The sequence below is a fragment of the Tursiops truncatus genome, chromosome 17, assembly GCF_011762595.2.
Source record: "Tursiops truncatus isolate mTurTru1 chromosome 17, mTurTru1.mat.Y, whole genome shotgun sequence".
Taxonomy (NCBI): domain Eukaryota; kingdom Metazoa; phylum Chordata; class Mammalia; order Artiodactyla; family Delphinidae; genus Tursiops; species Tursiops truncatus.
Window position 1 is genome coordinate 46,445,626 of NC_047050.1, and position 23,554 is coordinate 46,469,179.

Genomic DNA, 23,554 nt, shown 5'->3' on the forward strand with positions numbered 1-23,554 from the left:
TTTGTTTTCCTATTTTTAGTTCTTTTGAAAAGTCAAATTAACTCTATAGTTATCAATGACTGAGAAAGAATTCTTTTATTCTCCCTTCTTCTCTTCCTTTCTCAAACAGTGACTGAACTGCTAAATGTCAGGCTCTCTATTATATATTCTTTGCACTAATGAAGGCTCAGATGAATAGTGGTAGCTCTTTGGCTAACCATTGCACTTTTTTCTAGGTTCTTGTTTAGCTGAGCAGTGGGGTATAACTAGTGGGGTGCTGGTAAATATTTGACAATCAGCTTTCCACAGGGAAAAATAAAAACCCCGGTTTGTAGCATTTGCCGATTTTCATGATGTAAATATTGCCATCATGCCTGATTTTAAGCTGCCATTGTGACTTCACTGAACACAGAGTTGGGAGGAAATGTTTACAATGGACTCTTGGCTCCAGTGCACCACTGGATAAGGAATTAAAATCTGCACTATACTATTCTGCCTCTGTCATTTGAAATCATTCTCCCCTTAGCTTATATTCGTTAGATAACCTGCACCTATTTTCTGTTCCTAGACCTTTTCACCTATGGTAGCCTCTTATTTACTTGTTTATTTTCCACTGAAATGAGCCAAGTAGCTAATGACTCCGGATGCCTTACACTTCTTCCTAGAGACAAGTCTCTCTCTGGCCTCAGTTAGCGTTGTGTTTAGCTATACGTAACACAAATATCGTAAGTACAATGCTTAAATAAAGGAGTTTATGTTTTTCTCATGTAAAAACAAGACTGGAGATAGACTGCTCAAGGAAATCAACAGAGACCTATACTCTGTTTTTTTCTTTTCTTTCTTTTTGCCCTGCTACCCACAGTGTGTGGCTTTCAAACTTATGATTAAAAGAGGGCTGAGTTATAGGAAGTAGGACAACATTCCAGTCATAAAGGAGGAAGGGCAAAGTATGAAATGTATATGCCAGTTGGGTCTATCTCTTACTTAGGAATAATTAGCTTTGTAGAAGCTGTACTTAGTAAACGTCTATCTAAATATTATTTGCCTGAACTATGTCACATAACCACCCCTAGCCACAAGAGCGCCTGGAAAATAGTTTTTTTAGACTAAGCACATTGTTGATCTGAATAAGATTATGATTCTATTTGTAAGAAAGAAAAGACACAACCAACTGTGTCTGCTACATTCTCTTTTGCCTTTTGTCCTGGTTCACCCCTATGAACTTTATAAAGCTAATTCCCTACTATTGTCTCATCAACTAACAGTTTAAGCAAAGTGTATTTGGAACCCTAAATTATGAAGTCCTGTGTTCAGTAGAGCTGCTTTAACTTAACACAGTTCTAGACTTAAATGTTCCAGGGTTTTAGTAGATAGGATACCCTTTTTACTTATTCCTATGGTTCCTTCTACATGGAGAATGCTGCTCTAGAATACTATTCCTGGCTTCCCTCCACTTGCTATTCTACTTTGCCCTTGGGGATAAGGAATTGATTGAGTGTAAGTAGCACTTTCTGTTTCTTTCCTGCTTCTCTTGGGAACAAGTTGCTCACAGCATGCATTCTCTTCTGTTCCTGCCTTGAGTTTTACAGGGACAGGCTATAAAATAAATAGTCTTAGGGGTTTCCCTGGCGGCATAGTTGTTGAGAGTCCTCCTGCCGGTGCAGGGGACACAGGTTTGTGCCCCGGTCCAGGAAAATCCCACATGCTGCAGAGCGCCTGGGCCCCTGAGTCATAGCCGCTGAGCCTGCGCGTCCAGAGCCTGTGCTCTGCAACGGGAGAGGCCACAACAGTGAGAGGCCCGAGTACCGCAAAAAAAAAAAGCAGCTTGTTACCGTTGCTTGAGACTTGTCGGGGTGTGATTTGTTTTTATTGCTTTCTGGGCTTAAGTAGAATCAGTCTACTATCATAATTACCAAATGAAATGTAATATTAAACATTCAGTCTTGCGATTTTTGATCCCAGGAAAGATTTTGATCTCACTAAATGACTGTTTTTGGTGTAAAACTACTTTAAAGAAACCACATGACTACAGGGCACATGAGTCCCAGTGTGCTGGCTTTTCACAAAGGAAAAACCAATTTTCATAGAAACAGAGTTCATAAGAATCATGACAGCTGATGAGAAGTAATATATAGACTTTAGAGTCTGTATTACAGATTGTGTGCCAGACAGGAAGATTTTAGTTGCAAGTAATAGAAAACTCAACTGAGACTGGTTTAGGAAATAAAGGGAATTTATTGGTTTACCTGAATCAAAACTCTGGAGGTACATGTTGCTTCAGGTGAGGGTTGATCCTGAATCTCATAGAATGTGACTTAGGATGCAATTTCTTTCTTTCTATTTATTTTTATTTTTGTCTTCTAGTTTTATTGACATATAACTGACATACAGCACTGTATAAGTTTAAGGTATACAGCATAATGATTTGACTTACATACATCATGAAATGATTATCACAATAAATTTACTGAACATCCATCAATTCATATAGATACAAAATTAAAGAAATAGAAAAGAATATTTTTCCTGTGATGAGAACTCTTGGGATTTGCTCTCTTAACAACTTTCATATATAACACACAGCAGTGGTAATTATACTTATCATTTTGTGCATTACATCTCTGGTGCTTATTTATCTTACAACTAGAAGTTTGTAACTTTTTTTAAAGCACATACTCATTTTTTATGATTAGCAATGTTTTTTAAACTACCTACACAAAGCATGAATACATCTACAAATCTCTGATGTTTTCATCTCCTACCAGAAGCAGGTCCAGATTTGTGGGCCCTGAAGCTAACCAAATTTGTGTGACCCTCTTGAAGAAAAGAAATCAAACTCACAAATTCAAAATTAAGTACAAAAGTCAATATGTATTTAGAAAGGGAAAATAAATCACAGAAATCACAAATTTGGAAGTCTGGCAAATACCACACACATCATAAAATCCAGAAAAAATAGCACAATATTTTAAGTAATTGCCTGACATATTCTTTAATCATGGAAGTTTGTAATTTTTGACTGCCTTCATCCAATTCCCGATACCCCATTCCCCACCACAAATCTGATCTCTTTTTCTCTCAGTTTGTTTGTTTTTTTTTTTGCGGTACTTGGGCCTCTCACTGTTGTGGCCTCTCGCATTGCGGAGCACAGGCTCCGGACGCACAGGCTCAGCGGCCATGGCTCACGGGCTCAGCCACTCCGCGGCATGTGGGATCTTCCCGGACCGGGGCACGAACCCGTGTCCCCTGCATCGGCAGGCGGACTCTCAACCACCGCGCCACCAGGGAAGCCCTGAATTTGTTTGTTTTTGAAGTATAGTTGGCTTACAACTCTGTTAGTTCTTTCTTTCTATTTTTAATTGTCACTAAGTGGATACTGACTCCATTTTGAGAAGACTCCCCCAACTCATGACCCAAAATTGACTTCAGTAGCTCTGAGAGTTACATGACTTCTCAATCATAAAACAGGAAACCTGTGTCACCGCTGACAGGCAAATGTCCTTAAGAATCATTGTGATTGGACCAGCTTAGGTGGGATGATAAAATACATGATTTATCTGGAGGAATTTGTATTACAAAACATGTCTGCATTCAAAAGGAAGTCCTAGCTCCAAGTGTCTAATCTGGTGACTCATCATCCTCATGGGTTTATCCCTCTTTTAATGTGGTGTTTAAAAGAGGACATCACATGTTTCAAATATTATAAAACCACAGAAAAACACTTGAAATTTAACAGACTTCTTTCACAAAGCTCAGCCCCACCAGTGGCTTCCATTGCATTCTGTTTCATCTCCTCTGGGGCCTAGCTCCAGCAAGCATCATACTTTTTTTTTCCCTGGCTGTAATGCATCATTGACAGAGGGAATTTGTAGAAGAGTGTGGGGGACAAGTTGATAAGAAGCTAAGAGAGCTTTATTGATGGGAGAATTACTTCAAGGAAAGAGCAGAATTATTAAAAAGAGGATGTTTTATGGAAGTTTGCTCTATTGGGTGCAATACTATCTTCTTCACCTCCTCAGTAAACCTTCCTTAAAATTTCCATCATGTTTTAATATTAAACCCATGTAGATATGTGGGTTTTGGGTAGGCTTTCTGAGACTGGGAATGGAGTGAAAAGAATGCTGCCCCAAGATAAAATTATATACTACTTTCAACCACTTTTGAAGACAATCTGCTAAAGATTCCATTTGATGGTCTTTTACTGGTCTTGAAGAATTAAGGAATCAAGAGTATCTATTTCCAGAGAATATACTGCATATGTAAACAGTAGTGCTGATTGATGCATAATTTGAAGCAATGCAATATTTGATAACCATAACAAAGGAGCTCCAACATATCATGCTAGCATGCAGATGTTAGGTGCTGTTTTCTCTTTTTGAGAAAGAACATTCTGTTAACTGGAAAATAAATCTGGTTTCTTTAATAAATCTAATTGAGTCAGATCTGAATGTGCAGATCATTTAGAAATATTTTGTGTCAGTTCCTTCAGCTTTGTATCAAGATATATAACATGCTATGTGAGTATTGGTACATTAAAAATACAGGAATAATTCATGAAAAATTCGATTTCCACAAATGTTGGTATAATGAAGTTTCCCACATTTAAATACAATATATTATTATTTTGTTTATTTGTTTTTGTTTTGTCATGGCAGTTACTCCAAACAGTACGGTGTTGATTTGGTTATCTTATCATGAATTCTCTTCCAGGAAAAATCTTGTTCAGAAAATGCTTTCTATGTACCTGCCACATTCTAAAATAAGTTGATTGTGTGGTATTCTCATGCAGATTAGTGGCAGGCTATTTGATAGAACTAGCTCTATTTTCAAATATTCTTTCTTTCTGCTATCAAGAAACAGCTTTTCTTTAACTCCTCACCTCTCCCTACCTCAGCAATGCAGTTTTCTCCACATTTCTGAAAAAGTCACTTGAATTTTTAAATCACTCTTAAAAATCAACAAAATTGGACAAAAAGATTCAATAGCTGGGAAAGTGAAGAGGTCAGTATTCTCAAAATTCATGCATCGGAGGCACATCTTTTGCTTGTTCACCTGAGAGTACTATTTTGAGTAATTTGTCAGTGTATTTTTCAAGGTAAAATGCAAAAAAGAAAACAAATCTTGTGAGTTTTGGCTAATCCTATTAAGTTTATATTGTAGATAGGTTGGGAAAGTTGGGTGGATGACATTTATTTTCATCATAGTGTAAAAAATACCTTGCTTGGGTAGCTTTATTTACTTATTCAATAAATATATATCGAGTACCTACTGTATGCCACGTATTTGGGATAAAGTGACCAAAACAATGATCCCTGCCTGTAAAACTTACACATGAGGAAGCAGACAGAAAACATGACACATAAAAAATATATCATAGAGAGGGCAGACAGCAGAAGCAAGAAGAACTACAATCCTGCAGAAGAACTACAATCCTGCAGTTCCAATTTTGTGGAACAAAAACCACACTCATAGAAAGATAGACAAGATGAAAAGGCAGAGGGCTATGTACTAGATGAAATAACAGGATAAAACCCAGAAAAACAACTAAATGAAGTGGAGATAGGCAACCTTCCAGAAAAAGAATTCAGAATAATGATAGTGAAGACGATACAAGACCTCAGGAAAAGAATGGAGGCAATGATCAAGAAGATGCAAGAATGGACATATATACACTACCAAGTGTAAATTAGATAGCTAATGGGAAGCAGCCACATAGCACAGGGAGATCAGCTCAGTGCTTTGTGACCACCTAGAAGGGTGGGATAGGGAGGGTGGGAGGGAGGGAGACACAAGAGGGAAGAGATATGGGAACATATGTATATGTATAACTGATTCACTTTGTTATAAAGCAGAAACTAATACACCATTGTAAAGCAATTATACTCCAATAAAGATGATAAAAAAATAAGTTTAGGGATGTTAAGTCACAGACATTCCTTTTCAAAGGGAGAACATGGCCTTAGATCTGAACTTATGAGTTGTTGTTCACTATACCTTCAGCCTCCCAAGGATTATAATCATCACATGAGAAAATAGACAATTAAAAAAATATATATACAGCTTTTAAGCACAAAATTGAAACAGAGTGGGTATTATCATTAAAATGTCTACAATTGATTTCTGCTAGAATTGAGTTACCTGTATAGTTCATGCTGTAATACTGCAGAATAATTGAAGCATTACTATTATAATACCATTCATTCCATATAGAATGAGTGCTGACTGAATGCCAAGTCCTATACAAGGTGCTGCGTGCACAGTGGTGATCAGTCTCTGCATTTCAGCGGTAATCTCTGTACTTAGGTTTCAGTGGTCCTAAGCACTAAACATTGATCGTTTACTAGGATACTCACTATAGTGTAAAATGGCAGGCTGAAAACCCAGACCCAGAGCAGACAGAACAACAACAACAACAAAAAGATGCAAGAAATGTTTAACAAAGACCTGAAGAGTTAAAGAACAAACAAACAGAGATGAACAATACAATAACTGAAATGAAAAATACACTTGAAGGAATCAATAGCAGAATAACTGAGGCAGAAGAACGGATAAGTGACCTGGAAGACAGAATGGTGGAATTCACTGCTGCAGAACAGAATAAAGAAAAAAGAATGAAAAGAAATTAAGACAGCCTAGGAGACCTCTGGGACAACATTAAATGCAACAACATTCGCATTATAGGGGCCCCAGAAGGAGAAGAGAGAGAGAAAGGACCTGAGAAAATATTTGAAGGGATTATAGTCGTAAACTTCCCGAACATGGGAAAAGGAAATAGCCACCCAGGTCCAGGAAGTGCAGCAAGTCCCAGGCAGGATAAACCCAAGGAGAAACACACCGAGACACAGTAATCAAATTGACAAAACTTAAAGACAAAGAAAAATTATTAAAATCAACAAGGGAAAAATGACAAATAACATACAAGGGAACTCCCATAAGGTTAACAGCTGATTTCTCAGCAGAAACTCTACAAGCCAGAAGTGAATGGCATGATAATATTTAAAGTGATGAAAGGGAAGAACCTACAACCAAGATTACTCTACCCGGCAAGGATCTCATTCAGATTTGATGGAGAAATCAAAAGCTTTACAGACAAGCAAAAGCCAAGAGAATTCAGCACCACCAAACCAGCTCTACAACAAATGCTAAAGGAACTTCTCTAAGTAGGAAACACAAGAGAGTAAAAGGATCTACAAAAACAAACCCATAACAATTAAGAAAATGGTAATAAGAACATATATATCAATAATTACTGTAAACATGAATGGATTAAATGCTCCAAACAAAAGACACAGTTTCGCTGAATGGATACAAAAACAAGACCCATCTATATGCTGTCTATAAGAGACCCACTTCAGACCTAGGGACACATACAGACTGAAAGAGAGGGGATGGAAAAGTATATTCCATGCAAATGGAAATCAAAAGAAAGCTGGAGTAGCAATACTCATATCAGATAAAATAGACTTTAAAATAAAGAATGTTACAAGAGACAAGGAAGGACACTATATAATGATCAAGGGATCAATCCAAGAAGATATAACAATTATAAATATATATGCAACCTACATAGGAGCACCTCAATATATAAGACAACTGCTAACAGCTATAAAAGAGGAAATCGACAGTAACACAATAATACTGGGGGACTTTAACACCTCACTTACACCAATGGACAGATCATCCAAACAGAAAATTAATAAGGAAACACAAGCTTTAAATGACACAATAGAACAGATAGATTTAATTGATATTTGTAGGGCATTCCATCCAAAAACATCAGATTACACTTTCTTCTCAAGTGCACACGGAACATTCTCCAGGATAGATCACATCTTGGGTCACAAATCAAGCCTCAGTAAATTTAAGAAAACTGAAATCATATCAAGCATCTTTTCTGACCACAAGACTATGAGATTAGAAATCAATTACGGGAAAAAAAGTAAAAAACACAAACACATGGAGGCTAAACAATACGTTACTAAAACCCAAGAGATCACAGAAGAAATCAAAGAGGAAATCAAAAAATACCTAGAGACAAATGACAATGAAAACACAATAACTCAAAACTTATGGGATGCAGCAAAAACAGTTTTAAGAGGGAAGTTTATAGTAATACAAGCCTACCTCAAGAAACAAGAAAAATCTCAAATAAACAATCTAACTTTACACCTAAAGGAACTAGGGAAAGAAGAACAAACAAAACCCAAAGTTAGCAGAAGGACAGAAATCATAAAGATCAGAGCAGAAATAAATGAAATAGGAACAAAGAAAACAATAGCAAAGACCAATAAAACTAAAAGCTGGTTCTTTGAGAAGATTAACAAAATTGATAAACCATTAGCCAGACTCATCAAGAAAAAGAGGGAGAGGACTCAAATCAATAAAATTAGATATGAAAAAGGAGAAGTTACGAGAAACACCGCAGAAATATAAAGCATCCTAAGAGACTACTACAAGCAACTGTATGCCAATAAAATCGACAACCTGGAAGAAATGGACAAATTCTTAGAAAGGTATAACCTTCCAAGACGGAACCAGGAAGAAATAGAAAATATGAACAGACCAATCACAAGTAATGAAATTAAAACTGTGATTAAATATCTTCCAACAAACAAAAGTCCAGGACCAGCTGGCTTCACAGGTGAATTCTTTCAAACATTCAGAGAAGAGCTAACGCTCATCCTTCTCAAACTCTTCCAACCAATTGCAGAGGAAGGAACACTCCAAAACTCATTCTGTGAGGCCACCATCACCCTGATATTAAAACCAGACAAAGATACTACAAGAAAAGAAAATTACAGACCAGTATCATTGATGAATATAGATGCAAAAATCCTCAATAAACTACTAGCACACAGAATCCAAGAACACATTAAAAGGATCATACACCATTATCAAGTGGGATTTATCCCAGGTATGCAAGTATTCTTCAATATACACAAATCAATCAATGTGATACACCATATTAACAAATTGAAGAAGAAAAACCATATGATCATCTCAATAGATTCAGAAAAAGCTTTTGACAAAATTCAACACCCATTTATGAAAAAAACTCTCCAGAAAGTGGGATGGAGGGAACCTACCTCAACATAAGAAAGGCCGTATATGACAAAACCACAGCAAACGTCATCCTCAGTGTGTTAAAACTGAAAGCATTTCCTCTAAGATCAGGAAAAGGACAAGGATGTCGACTTTCGCCACTATTATTCAACATAGTTTTGGAAGTCCAAGCCACAGCAATCAGATGAAAAAAAGAAATAAAAGGAATACAAATTGGAAAAGAAGAAGTAAAACTGTCACTGTTTGCAGATGACATGACACTATACATAGAGAATCCTAAAGATGCCACCAGAAAACTACTAGAGCTAATCAATGAATTTAGTAAAGTTGCAGGATACAAAATTAATGCACAGAAATCTCTTGCATTCCTATACACTAATGATGGAAAACCTGAAAGAGAAATTAAGGAAACACTTCCATTTACCATTGCAACAAAAAGAATTACGAAAAGAATTACCTAGGAATAATCCTACCTAGGGAGACGAAAGACCTGTACTCAGAAAACTGTAATACATTGATGAAAGAAATTAAAATGATACAAACAGATGGAGAGATATACCATGTTCTTGGATTGGAAGAATCACTATTGTGAAAATGACTGTACCACCCAAAGCAATCTACAGATCCAATGCAATCCCTATGAAGCTACCAATGGCATTTTTCACAGAACCGGAACAAAATCTTAAAATCTGTATGGAGACACAAAAGACCCCGAATAGCTAAAGCAGTCGTGAGGGAAAAAATGGATCTGGAGGAATCAGACTTCCTGACTTCCGACTATACTACAAAGCTACAGTAATCAACACAATATGGTACTGGCAGAAAAACAGAAATATAGATCAATGGAACAGCAGAGAAAGCCCAGAGATAAACCCACGCACCTATGGTCAACTTATCTATGACAAAGGAGGCAAGGATATACAATGGAGAAAAGACAGTCTCTGCAATAAGTGGTGTTGGGAAAACTGGACAGCAACATGTAAAAGAATGAAGTTAGAACACTCCCTAACACCATACACAAAAATAAACTCAAAATGGATTAGAGACCTAAATTTAAGACTGGAGACTATAAAACTCTTTGAGGAGAACATAGGAAGAACACTCTTTGAATTAAATCACAGCAAGATCTTTTTGATCCACCTCCTAGAGGAATAGAAATAAAAACAAAAATAAACAAATGGGACCTAATGAAACTTAAAAGCTTTTGCCAAGCAAAGGAAACTACAAACAAGACGAAAAGACAACCCTCAGAATGGGAGAAAATATTTGCAAATGAATCAACGGACAAAGGATTAATCTCCAAAATATATAAACAGCTCATGCAGCTCAATATTAAATAAACAAACAACCCAATCCGAAAATGGGCAGAAGACCTAAATAGAGATTTCTCCAAAGATGACATACAGGTGGCCAAGAAGCACATGAAAAGCTGCTCAACATGACTAATTATCAGAGAAATGCAAATCAAAGCTACAATGAGGTATCACCTCACACCAGTTAGAATGGGAATCATCAGAAAATCTACAAACAACAAATGCTGGAGAGGGTGTGGAGAAAAGGGAACCCTCTTGCACTGTTGGTGGGAATGTAAATTGATACAGCCACTATGGAGAACAGTATGGAGGTTCCTTAGAAAACTAAAAATAGAATTATCATATGACCCAGCAATCCCACTACTGGTCATATACCCACAGTAAACCATAATTCAAAAAGTTACATTTACCCCAGTGTTCATTGCAACACTATTTACAATAGCCAGGTAATAGAAGCAACCTAAATGCCCATCAACAGACGAATGAATAAAGAAGTTGTGGTACATATGTACAGTGGAATATTACTCAGCCATAAAGAGGAATGAAATTGAGTTATTTGTAGTGAGGTGGATGGATCTAGAGACTGTCATACAAAGTGAAGTAAGTGAAAGAGAAAAACAAATATCGTATATTAACACATATATGTGGAACCTATAAAAATTGTACAGATCAACCAGTTTGCAGGGCAGAAATAGAGACACAGATGTAGAGAACAAATGTATGGACACCAAGGGGGGAAAGTGGCAGGGGTGTGGTGGTGGTGGTATGAATTGGGAGATTGGGATTGACATGTATACACTAATATGTATAAAGTGGATAACTAATAAGAACCTGCTGTATAAAAAAATAAGTAAAATTAAATTCAAAATTTCAAAAAAATCCAGGGAATAAAAAGCGGGATAAAAAATGTATCATAATTAGAAGGTGATAAATGTTATGAAAAAGTTTAAAAAGTAAGGCAGGTTAATGGGATTGGGATTTGGCGGGTGGCGGTGGAGACAGAGATTGAAGTATTCAGTAGGGTGGCCAGGGTAGGCCTCCTTGAGACCACATTTCACTTTGAGAAAGTGAGATATGAGGGAAGAATTGAGGAAGCTCTCTCCTGACTAGCCGACTAGATATGTCTAGTGATATCTGGAGGAACAGCATTCCAGGCAGAGGGAGCTGCCAGAGCAATGGTCTTAAGTGAAAACATGCAGGGAAGCCAGCGTGGCTGGATCTGAGTGAGTAGCTGGTGAGAAGTACAGGGAGCAGTGAGTGCCGGATCCTATAGGCCTTGTAAGCAAAATAGGGAGTTGCTGAAGTGTTTCAAGCGTGGTAATGATATGATCTGACGTACATTATTGCTGCTGTGTTGAGACTGATCTGAAGGGGGATAGAATAGAAGCAGGGAGACCAGTTAGGAAGTTTTTCAGTAATTCACACCAGAAATACTGGTTAAATCAGGCTTGTACTGGTGGAGTTGGTGAGAAGTGTTTGGGTTCTGGATATATTCTGAAGGTAGACGCAGCAGAATTTCCTCATGGATTGGATGAATAACTAGAAGGAAAGAATAACGATTAACTGAGACAGAAAATGCCGCTTCTCCTTAAAACCACTGACCTGTATTTTCTATATTTTAAAACACTGTATGATTCTTTTTCTCAATAAGGAAATAAACCCTTAAGATGAAAATTAATTATATGCATGATTGATTTGCAGATAAACAGCATCTCTTTTTAAATTCGATATACACTTCTAGATATGTTTGTTTCATTTTACAGGAAAATATTTCTCTTCTCTGAATACCTATAGTTGCAGGCCCTAACCAAAAATCTGTTGCCTCTTTGGAGCAAATAGAAATAGGAGGAGAGAATGGAACAAGTGTATGAAACCAATAATTGAAGTTCAGTAGAGGGGCAGTAATATTAAAAGAATATAAATTTTTCAGTGGAAAATAGAACAAAATAACTCTAGGACCTTTCTCTGATGATTATGGAAGTTTAGATAAACTTATTTATTCTTTTTTTCCCTCTTTTATGTCTTCTATGTTGCTCATTGTACTTCTTTGTATTGATTCCAGTGAATCTTTATTGTAGGATTGTTTCTAAGGCTGCCATAGACTTCGATAGAGCACATTAAAGAAGGGAAATAAAATTACTACAGGTTCAAATTACCTTCTAGTATAGAATGGTTCCTAGTCTTTGTGTCTCTTTTTGACATAGCAATTTTGGGAGGGGTAGTGGGGAAAGGGGAGTGGCCCAATGTGTTACTATAAGGGAGCATCATTTGTGCACCATTTTCTAGAGATTTGCATGTACTAGGTCTTCATCTTTCAAATATAAGTTGAAAATATTATCATGAATAAAATAAAATTAATTTAAGCTGGTATCTGATTCACAGAATCTTTTTGTTATTTTGTATTTCTGAAGTGGTCAATGGATACTAAAATTATAATATTCTCATGAAAACTTTTTAAACCCCAAATTGGACCTTCATAAATTTGAATGCATAAGAAGTACTTATCTAGGGAATAATTGAAAAAAAAAAGTCAAAGTAAAGAGTTTGAAAAAGGACAAGATATTGGGTTGGCCAAAAAGTTCGTTCGGGTTTTTTCCATAAGATGTTATGGAAAACCCGAAGTTTTTGGCCAACTCAATAACTCTCAAAGGGGGAAGAAGAAATTGGAGCATAGAACAATCTGTAGAGAGTAAAGAGAAAGCAGCAGTGGTGCTAGAAATGATACGAAAGACAGTCTGAGGTGGACAGTCTGAGAGGAGCTAGAAGCAAGGTTAATGGGAGAGAGGAAGGGCAGCAGAGTGTGCATTACCATTGGGAACACATTGCCAAGAGCTCACTGAAGGGGTAAAAGTGAATGGAAGGAAAAGTAAAGAAGACAGTTCGCTATCATAGCATCACCTGTAATATTGTTTCTGAAATCTTCTGGACTTACCAGCTTGGAAGAATCAAAATACTATGTGGATTTTTTTTTTTCAGTTTGAAATGAACACTGGGGTCTAAGTGGTTGAATTTTATTATTGGTTAATATTTCTGTAAAAATGAATTAACTTGCATTTCTAATTTTTATTGCATTTCTGTTTGAATAGTCTACAAGTCTGTATTAGGAATCTCAGAGGGTAAAAATGACTTTATCTGTCCCTATTCCCCACACCCTGCCTCCGCCTGCCCACCCCTTGTGCCCAATGTCTCCAAGGTCTACATTTTAGGAGAGAATTCTGTAGATGAATACTGCATAAGTAGTTGAATGGTGCTACAACATATTCCTAAACCCTCATTTAAACTTGAAATTTGGGAGACCAAAACACAGCATACTACTTTCGCATCTCTCCCTACTCTTCAAACACGGACTTTTTCTCAGTTTTATATGTTTATTTGGAATCACTTAAACATAATTCTCAGAAGTATAACATTAACATCTAGGTAATTGGCTTTTGGTAGAAAGGAATCCATGGTGTTATCTTTTTTTCCTATTTTTTAGTTTTTTGCATGACTGAATAGAGGCGTTGAAGTAATAAAGTGAGCAAAGCTTGATTTAAACTCAGTGTCTAACCAATTCTTAGCTCATGGAACACATTTTCAATTAAATTTTTATAGAAACTGCTACTTCCTGTTTTGTTACGCCTTTAGGGGAGCATTCTCTTTTTAGTAAAGATTAGGAAACTTCTTACTGAATAATTGAAAAGAAATGATAGAGTAGACCTGTTAAACCATCTCCATCTTTTACTATCACTCTACATTTTATAGTGAAAGCAGTGTGGTAGACATCAATAGCAAACACAACAAATCCTTTTATTTTAGAAATACTGTAATTCATATAGGAGAATGTGGTTTACAATTTTTGAATATGTCCGTTTTAAGTATAGTGCCCAGAAATGCCTTGGATGTAGGATGCATCTGGTGTTCAGTATTGTGAGGCTCTAATCAGCTAAGTACCATAATCCTTCTTACAGGGTACATTCTTACTTGACCTGAGCTATATACAGCCACATAGTAACGGCATTAAGGAATAAACTTTTTCTTAACAGTCCCATCACTAGAGGATTTTATGACTCCATCCGTGAATGAGTTTTGTTTTATGTGTAACTTTTTTGGTAATTGAGTTTTGAAATAAAATGATTGTGAGCAAGTAGAGACTTTCAAATCATCTGATTAAGGATGGCTCCTATGATTTTGCTAGAGATAGAAGGATTAAATGAAAGCACTGCCCGGCATAGTGCCGATGTATTTTTGTCAACATGATGCTTCATGCTCGACAGATGTGCATTGGTTGAGCGAAAGGTAAAAATATAAAAATGTGTTGAATACTGTGAAATGTAAAAAAAGATTGTTTTTTTTACATGTTTTATGATGAATATAAATTGTTTGATTTGTAAAAATTCCTTTTTGTAGGAATTATAGGAATAGAACCTACATATTTTATGTTTTACAGGATCGTATGCTTCTGTTAAATCCTTGATTTAATGTGTCTCAACAGCTTCAAATTTCAGAATTTGATTGCAATGTTATGTTTAAACTGTATGGCTAGCATTTTGTAATTGAATTAATGAAGTATTTCAATTTATTTAGCAACATCATGCCTTATTAAGCTTTTAAAAAGTTGGAGGTTTTTTCAGATTATTGACTCTTCAAATGTCATTTCTATTCTTTTATATATAAAATGACAATTATTTAATAATCTCTACTAATTAAACAAGAGTAAGAGATTTTCATATAGGTAGTGCTTAATTGTAATAACATAGATTTGAATTTACAGAAATTCGTAATCTTCAAATTCTTCACTCTTCTCTCATTGTCATTATGATTCTTAAAAATTGCATAAGTCTTAAGAGTTAAAAATATATGAATATTAAAACTTAAGTTTCCACGTAACCTTTCACTGTCCTTGTAAATGTTTTCAAATGTTTACTGGATTATATTTTCAGAAACTTGATGATTATTTTATAGTATATATGGTCAGTATTCTAGGTAGTATAATAACACAAACACATAGGATGTTAAAGATTGTAAATATTAAAATAGAAACTAATATTAAAAACATCATGAATTAGTATACAGTATATAAATTGAGACTGCCTTTGGGAAATTGTCAAAAGTGGCTTTAATTGGGAAAGAATCTTTTAATTTGGAGTTTCTCTATCAGTCAATATGATTTTTAGACATGGAATTTTAAAGAGACTAATTGGTAGAGTTTTTTGCTCAACCTATTATGCCTAATCAGACATTTATAATGGAGTGGGTGTGAATATACAGCTAGAATATTTAGAAATAGATTGAATAATTAGTCCATATGACAAAAAACTTATAAGCAGTGAACAAGAAATGCTACTGATTAAAGAAGATTTAGGGGCTTCCCTGGTGGGGCAGTGGTTAAGAATCTGCCTGCCAACGCAGGGGACACGGGTTCGAGCCCTGGTTGGGGAAGACCCCACGTGCGGCGAAGCCACTAAGCCCATGCACCACAACTACTAAGTCTGCGCTCTAGAGCCCACAAGCCACAACTACTGGAGCCTGTGCACCTAGAGCCTGTGCTCTGCAAGAAGAGAAGCCACCGCAATGAGAAGCCCGCTCACTGCAACTAAAGAAAGCTCGCGGACAGCAACAAAGACCCAACACAGCCAAAAGTAAAAATAATAATAATAGATTTAGGACATTTCTTTATGTGATTTTTCTATAAACTAGTTCCAGTTAAGACCACTATAATATGGTGAAAGAGAAAATAATTGTAGCAACCTAGGTTTTAATAAAGAGAAGTAAGATGAACAGATATTAGGTAAATACAAAGTGAATATAATACTGATATTGTTATATATTAGAACTAGAGATTGATGAATAGGAGTGAAAATTAAGGCACTACATAATGTCACAAATACATTTTATTCTAAAAAAGTCATAATTCTGGATTCTGCCTTTTAATTTCTAAGGGTCTTTGAAGGATTAAGTGAAGTATAACATCTTAGATGAATTGCTACATTCTTCTGAATTAAAATTTATGGGTTAAATACTGTTAAATGCTTTATGATTGTCCAGAGAAGTGTACAGATTATCACTATATTCTTCTTCATATTAAATGTTTTCCATTTGATAATAATAAATGCTAGGGCCTGCTTATAAAGGCCAGTAGGGAAAATAAAGGTTAGAGATATAGTACTTATATTTTCATGGATTTTCTTCAGTTTCTGAAATAATATAGTGTCTAAGATATATAGCAATTTTAAGTTTAAGAAAGTATATATGAAATAATTAATGATATGACTGGTAAAAATTGTTTTGATGAGTATTTGAATATTTTAGAATAACTGATAGCAGATTCATCATTGTTTGGTAAGAGTATTCTTAGAATAAAATCTTGCCTTGCTTCTAACATGGCTTTAATAAATATACTATCAAGTACTCTACCTGAAAGCATAGAGTTAAGTAACAGTGACAATAGTCATCCCAATTTCAGAAATTATGTTAAGGAACAGTGACAATAGTCATCCCAATTTCAGAAATCATGACCAGTGTTCTATTTTTACTTAAATCCAGTACAAATCAGCATCTACAGTCTGATTCACATGCTTCAGGCAAATTTTATAATCTCTAGAACAAAGTGATTGCTGGATTTAATATTGGATTCAGTTTTCCTAAGGTATGATCTTTAAAAAGCACTTAAATAGCTTGCTAAGGTCTAATTAATAATAGAATTTCTTTTAGAATTGAACTGTATAATGAATATTTTTATTTATCAATACAATGGAATATATATTTCCTGTGTTATAAAGGTTCACTATATTCACTTTTACCCTATTTACTTTCAAAAATTTATGTTAATTCCTCAGGAATGAAGTGTTGCTTTTTTTCTCCCCATTTCTGTCCATACCCAGCATGATGTTAAATGTATTACTAGAAATCCCTAATTTACAAAGAGATTTTTTTCTAACTGTTTAGTTCTAAAGGGATTGACACTCAAAATAAATTTTTGCCAAAGAAGTCATTTTATAAACAATAGTCTGAAGTTCAACAAAAGCCAAATTAACATACAATAGAGATAAATTACACTACTAATAATAGTAGTTTCTTCATTGCACTTAAGGCCCTATTACTGCCATGGGAGTAGTAGGGGAAAGAGAAGATCTAGACTATTTTAGCACATCAGTGGGTTTGAGTCAGAAAAAGAGAGCAAGCCATGAAAAGTAGAGATAATCTAAGGGAGAATTAATCGGTCGGTTCTTTAATTCAGAAGATTGAGCACCTACTATCTGCCATCCTCCTTAGACCCAGGTTGCCTGTTCTCTTGAAACTTAACATTTAAGGAGTATTATAGACATTTCTGGATAGAAATGGGTCAGATTACCTAGGGAAGAAGTGCAGTGAGGAAGAAGGCCATCATTAAGTTGACCGTCCTTCAAAATATCCAATTTTTCCCTGAACATTTTCTGAAATTTTTTACTTCACTTTCTTGTATGGCTTTAAGTTCCACATTTTAGAGATTAATTTGTATTAACAATCTTAGGCATGTAAGTATTTTTGATAATATTGTAAAACCAGTGTCCATTCATTCTGATTTAGTCTGCTTGTTTTTCTTTTGACTTTCAACTGAAATAAAATATAATGAAGTATTTACCAAATATGGTAAATTACAGTTTACTCATTTGGGAGCATGAAATCTTTTGAAAGGGAGGAGCATGTGAAAAAGGCTTAGTGGACTGCTTTTAGATGGGTTCTAGAGATGAACTACCCTGGAAAATCCTAGATTCAATAAAATAACAATTAAGAATTCAGTAAATTTATATTTTATAAAACAGCTTTGAGTAAAAAAAAATAATAATAAGGGAAAGAAAAGAAAAGAATAGCAATTTAATGAGAATACCCAAAACTTCTCCAGCAAAGCTGTATGTTTTATATAAATGGGCTACATATCATGTAACTATGCTCTTCAGGTCTTAGTTCAAATGTACTTTTTTAGAAAGAACTTCCTTATTGAAAGTAGCTTCACTCAGTCACTTTTTGTAATTCTACCCTGTTTCAGTTTTCTTCTATAGGACTTATTACTATATGAAATTACCTTAATTTGTTTATATGCTTACTGTCTGTCTTCCCTACTAGAAAGAACTTCTTGAGGGCTGAGACCTTATGTGTCATTTTTCTGTTGCATTTCCAGCAACCAGAATCATACCTGGCCCATAGTAAGCACTAAATAAATATTCGTTGAGTGACTGAATAAATACTGGAGGTACAAAGGTGTGTTAGACATAGCCCTTTCTGGTTCAAAATTTGAAGTCTAGTGGACAGTACAGAACACTAGTTAGGTAATTGTCTGTAGGATGAGTAGTAATATGCTGGGGAAACACAAAGGCACAAAAGTGAGCTCTAGCTGATGAGCTGCTCTTACTGGCCTATTGTAATGAAATAATACTGCTTTCATTTAGCAAATCACATTTTACTTCCTTTTTTATTATGTTTCCAAAATTCATATGCTTATATATAGCTATAAAATTTCCTATTCAGTCCACACTGAATTTTAAGGAAATTAAAATTTATTTTATTAAGCAATCGCTAAATGAGATTTAAAAAATTCTTTTCTTATGTACCATATAAATCTGAGAAACACTAGCCTTACTCTTGAAACAGTATCAATTTGTTTATATTAAATTAGATTTATGAATAACACAGTTTTAGAGAAAATAAATTTATTAACTTAGATTGAAAAAACTTGTTATATTATTTTAAACATACTGAAATGAATTTGGATTCCTAACATAAATTCTACATCTAATCTAATGGATGTTAGATGGTCAGTTTGAGAAGGAACTAATTTAATTGCTTATTCTTTAGAGTTCCCTAGAGAAATTCTCACTTATCTCAGTTAGTATATATATTTTTAGTATAGTTAGTACTAAGTAGCTAGTTAATGAGATGTGAGTATATTGAAAATTGGCACTAGTCAGTTAATTACATCTTGATAAGAGCATCCTTATTTTTTGCGATGCTTTAAGCTTTCATTTAGGCATATTAACTGGATGAAGTTGTGGTATCAATATTATAAGATCATAATCTCTAAGAAATGAAAGAAGGTTTTAGAATCATTCAGCTTCTTATAAGGGTCATCTCTTAATCATTCCTGTATTCCTAATCTATATTATAGTGTGCGGCATTTAGTTCTTACCTAATACATATTTGTTAAAATAATATTTGAGTTAATGTGTATAATCTATGTCTCTCACTTTAAAACACAGACTCTCAAAGATTAAATGGCTTTATAGGTTCAAGTAACTGGTTAATAGCAGAAGTAGGACTAAGAAACCCAGATCCCTTAACTCTAGTGTTCTTTTCATGATACATTGCTACCATACTAGAGTATTTTTTCTTTATTCATATGTATAAAAATAATGACAAAAAGTAAAATGAATTATGCATGACAGACACATAAATAGGATATTATGTAGGTTAATACTGTATAATTTATTTTGAGTGCTCTGTTTTGATTGTATATTTTAAACTGTAGGAATCTATGGTATTATGTAACAATTGGAACCTAAAAGATTTGTAATTAAGTCCTAAATGTTTTATATGTAAATGTAAAAAAAAAGCACATACACTTGCTTAATCATAAAACATTTAAGGGAACAGGCCAGCTCCTTCATTTACTGCAGTACTTTTCCCTTTATGGCTCTAGGTTAGAGTCAACCCTAGCAATGCACATGTGTGAGATTTGAAAGGTAGAAGAGTTATAGAAACCATAATTGTCAAGCAGAGTTGTTGGCAGGCAGATAGGCAGATGTGAAAGTCTTAGTGGCTCCTAGATGAAACTCCTTTTAATTGACCACCCTAATGCTGTAGGCAGCTGAGGTAATTGGTGGCAAATTCCTCAAGACTTTTCGAATTCACAGCAGTTTCCTAATGACCATTTTGAGAACCCTGTCTTTGGTTCTCCAGGCTAAGAACAGCATTATCTTCTCTGACCTTCATTCCTTAGCAGGTTCAACAGTTGTGTAGTTTTGATTTCTATATTGAAACGCTGACTCCCTGGAAAACCTAGAGTGACTTTTGTTTCTGTTAAGGAACCCTAACTGATGCATTAGCAGACTGCATTCCAGATATGGGGGAAAGGGACTAGGTGATACAAAAGAGGATTGAGAGGAGAATGATGCTGCTGCTGGGTTGGGTCACTCCATGTGTATCCTTTCTCTGCTCTTTCTTTTGGAATCAAGAAAATATTGTCTAAGAAATTCTCAACTGAGCTATCTAATCTTGGTCATCTTTAACTTCATCTGACCCCACTATTTCATTTGTCCTGGCAAAATCTCTGTAACAGTTATTCGAAACCTTTTCTGTCATCTTCAGGATTCCAGTTCCATTGCTTCTCGTGGCTAGTGATTGCCATTATCTGAGTTTGTGCCAGAGAAGAGGACAGCGTGAATATTTTGTTGGCAAAGAGTATGATGTGTGATTGCAAGTTCTACCAGATTGTACTGGTGTTAGAGGGGCAGGTTGAAAACTTAACAAACACTCTTCTTCTGGGTCTGTAAGGACATATTAGGAGTCAGCTGTGAAGACAGAGAAGTGTCGTGGAGCTGGCCTTAATTTAATGAAAATGGAATAAAAATAGCAGATCTTTCTGACTTCTTTTTTAAATGAACAAATCATTATAGTTGGTATTTATTTAAATTGATTATCTCAAGTTAGAGCAGTAAAGGATTGGAGATATAATGATAAGATGAAGATTTAGATGAACTGATACTAGGAGTGATCTAGGTAGATGTTGAATGAAAAATGATTTTTAAGAGCCAGCCCTTAGTTTCAGTTGAAAGCATTCAACTCTTGAGCTGGATCAGTTTGGCTTCATCAGGTTTTCAAGTGACTATGAAATCAAGGTGTCAGGAATAGAGAGAAAGGAAGATGGAATTTTTCTAAGCTTCTGAATAACAATTGGGAGATAGCTTCAGTGTATTGAGCCAAGCAAAGAAATTAGAATAAAAGTTCTTTTGCTGCAGTAGAGTATGATGTTGATTATCTAATTTCAGGACCAATGTATATTCCATATGGGCGTGCCAGGCATTTAAGAAGCATATTAAAAGTACCTTTTAAATTTCCTATTTGAACTGAATAAAATGAATATTAGTAAAACTTTTGTTATGGTCTGATTTTTAAATGAAATTTTTAAAAAAGGAGCAAAAGAAGTATTTGAATTTATCCATCAACCTGCCAGTGAATCAGTAAAATGTGAAATTGCCTAAATTCTGCTCTTTTCCTCATTCTTTTTCTTTGGTTACTTAGGAAACGAAGTCCATCAGTGTCCAGAGATCAGAATAGAAGATACGACCAAAGGGAAGAAAGAGAAGAATATTCACAGTATGCTACTTCGGACAGCGCGATGCCTAGATCTCCATCAGATTATGCTGATAGGAGGTCTCAACGTGAACCTCAGTTTTATGAAGAGTCTGATCATATAAATTATAGGGACTCCAACAGGAGAAGTCATAGACATTCCAAAGAATATATTGTAGATGATGAGGATGCAGAGAGCAGAGATGAATATGAAAGACAAAGGAGAGAGGAGGAATACCAGGCACGCTATCGAAGTGATCCGAATTTGGCCCGTTATCCAGTAAAGCCACAGCCCTATGAAGAACAAATGCGTATCCATGCTGAAGTGTCACGAGCCAGGCATGAGAGAAGGCACAGTGATGTTTCTTTAGCAAATGCTGAACTGGAAGACTCCAGGATTTCTATGCTAAGGATGGAACGACCATCAAGGCAAAGATCTGTATCTGAACGTAGAGCTGCCATGGAAAATCAGCGATCTTATTCAATGGAAAGAACTCGAGAGGCTCAGGGACCAAGTTCTTATCCACAAAGGACCACAAACCATAGTCCTCCTACCCCCCGGAGGAGTCCAATACCCATTGATAGACCAGACATGAGACGTACTGACTCGCTAAGGAAACAACAGCACTTAGATCCTAGCTCTGCTGTAAGGAAAACAAAACGTGAAAAAATGGAAACAATGTTAAGGAACGATTCTCTCAGTTCTGACCAGTCAGAGTCAGTGAGACCTCCACCACCAAAGCCTCATAAATCAAAGAAAGGAGGTAAAATGCGCCAGGTTTCATTGAGCAGTTCAGAGGAGGAATTAGCTTCTACACCGGAATATACAAGTTGCGATGATGTTGAGATTGAAAGTGAAAGTGTAAGTGAAAAAGGTAAGCACTATATTCTAATCACACATTTTCCTGTAATTCATTAGATAAGGATTTTCTTTTTAGGTTGTATTTCTGAGTAGACATTTAATTGTTAGACATTTCTACTTTTACTTTTAAGTTCTTTAATGATGCTGGTTATGTGAAGAAAATTTCAAGTTATAAAAAGTGAATATTTTCAGTAATTCATGTAGTAGAAAAGTCTATTGACATTTTTAAGAATTGGTTTTTGCTTTGTTTCTGAAAATGTTCTTGTATCACTTGATGGCATATTTAAAAATACCTATTAGCTATAGTTGTAAAAATACCATTTTTTGTGTGTTTCCGTTTAAAAGGAGCAATATGTTTACTATAGAACATCTGAAAAATTGCTCAGTGTAAAGAATGAAATACAAGCTATCCACAATCCTTTCCCCCATATATAGCTATTGCTAATATTTTGTTGTATTTTCTTCCCTTTTTCCAATGCATGTGTATTTTACAAATCTACAAAATTGGTATCATACTATATAATTTTGTATTCTGATTTTTTTCAGTTGATATCATACCATTAACTTTTCTCCAAGCCTTTAGATGTTCTTCAGAAATGTTTTAAATGGCTGCACTGATGTTCTATCATAAGGCTGTACCACAAACTATTCATCTATCTGGGGTCATTGCAGTTGCTTCCAGTGGCTGGTATAAATAATATTATAATGGCTATCTTTATACATAATTTTTTGCCTGTTTTCTGAGTATTTCACAAATACATATTTGTGCTTTGATTCTTTTAAACTTTTAATTCAGATTACCAACCTGCTCTCCAGAAAGATTATAACACTCCATTCTCCTGTCAGATGTGCTTGAGTTTTCAGTCTTGATAAACCACATTTTTGCCATTTGCATAGACCACAAAAAATAGTATCTGTCGGGCTTCCCTGGTGGCACAGTGGTTGAGAGTCCGCCTGCCGATGCAGGGGACACGGGTTCGTGCCCCGGTCTGGGAAGATCCCACATGCCGCAGAGCGGCTGGGCCCGTGA

General features: G+C 35.4%; 1 protein-coding gene across 1 annotated transcript in view; it reads left to right on the forward strand.

Moving 5' to 3' along the window:
* RIMS2 (regulating synaptic membrane exocytosis 2) overlaps positions 1 to 23,554 on the forward strand; it is a 626,602-nt gene that overhangs the window by 332,510 nt on the left and 270,538 nt on the right. The window contains exon 14 of the mRNA XM_033842900.2: positions 21,612 to 22,537. Coding sequence (XP_033698791.1) covers positions 21,612 to 22,537 — 926 coding nt within the window. The remainder of the gene's footprint in view (positions 1 to 21,611; positions 22,538 to 23,554) is intronic.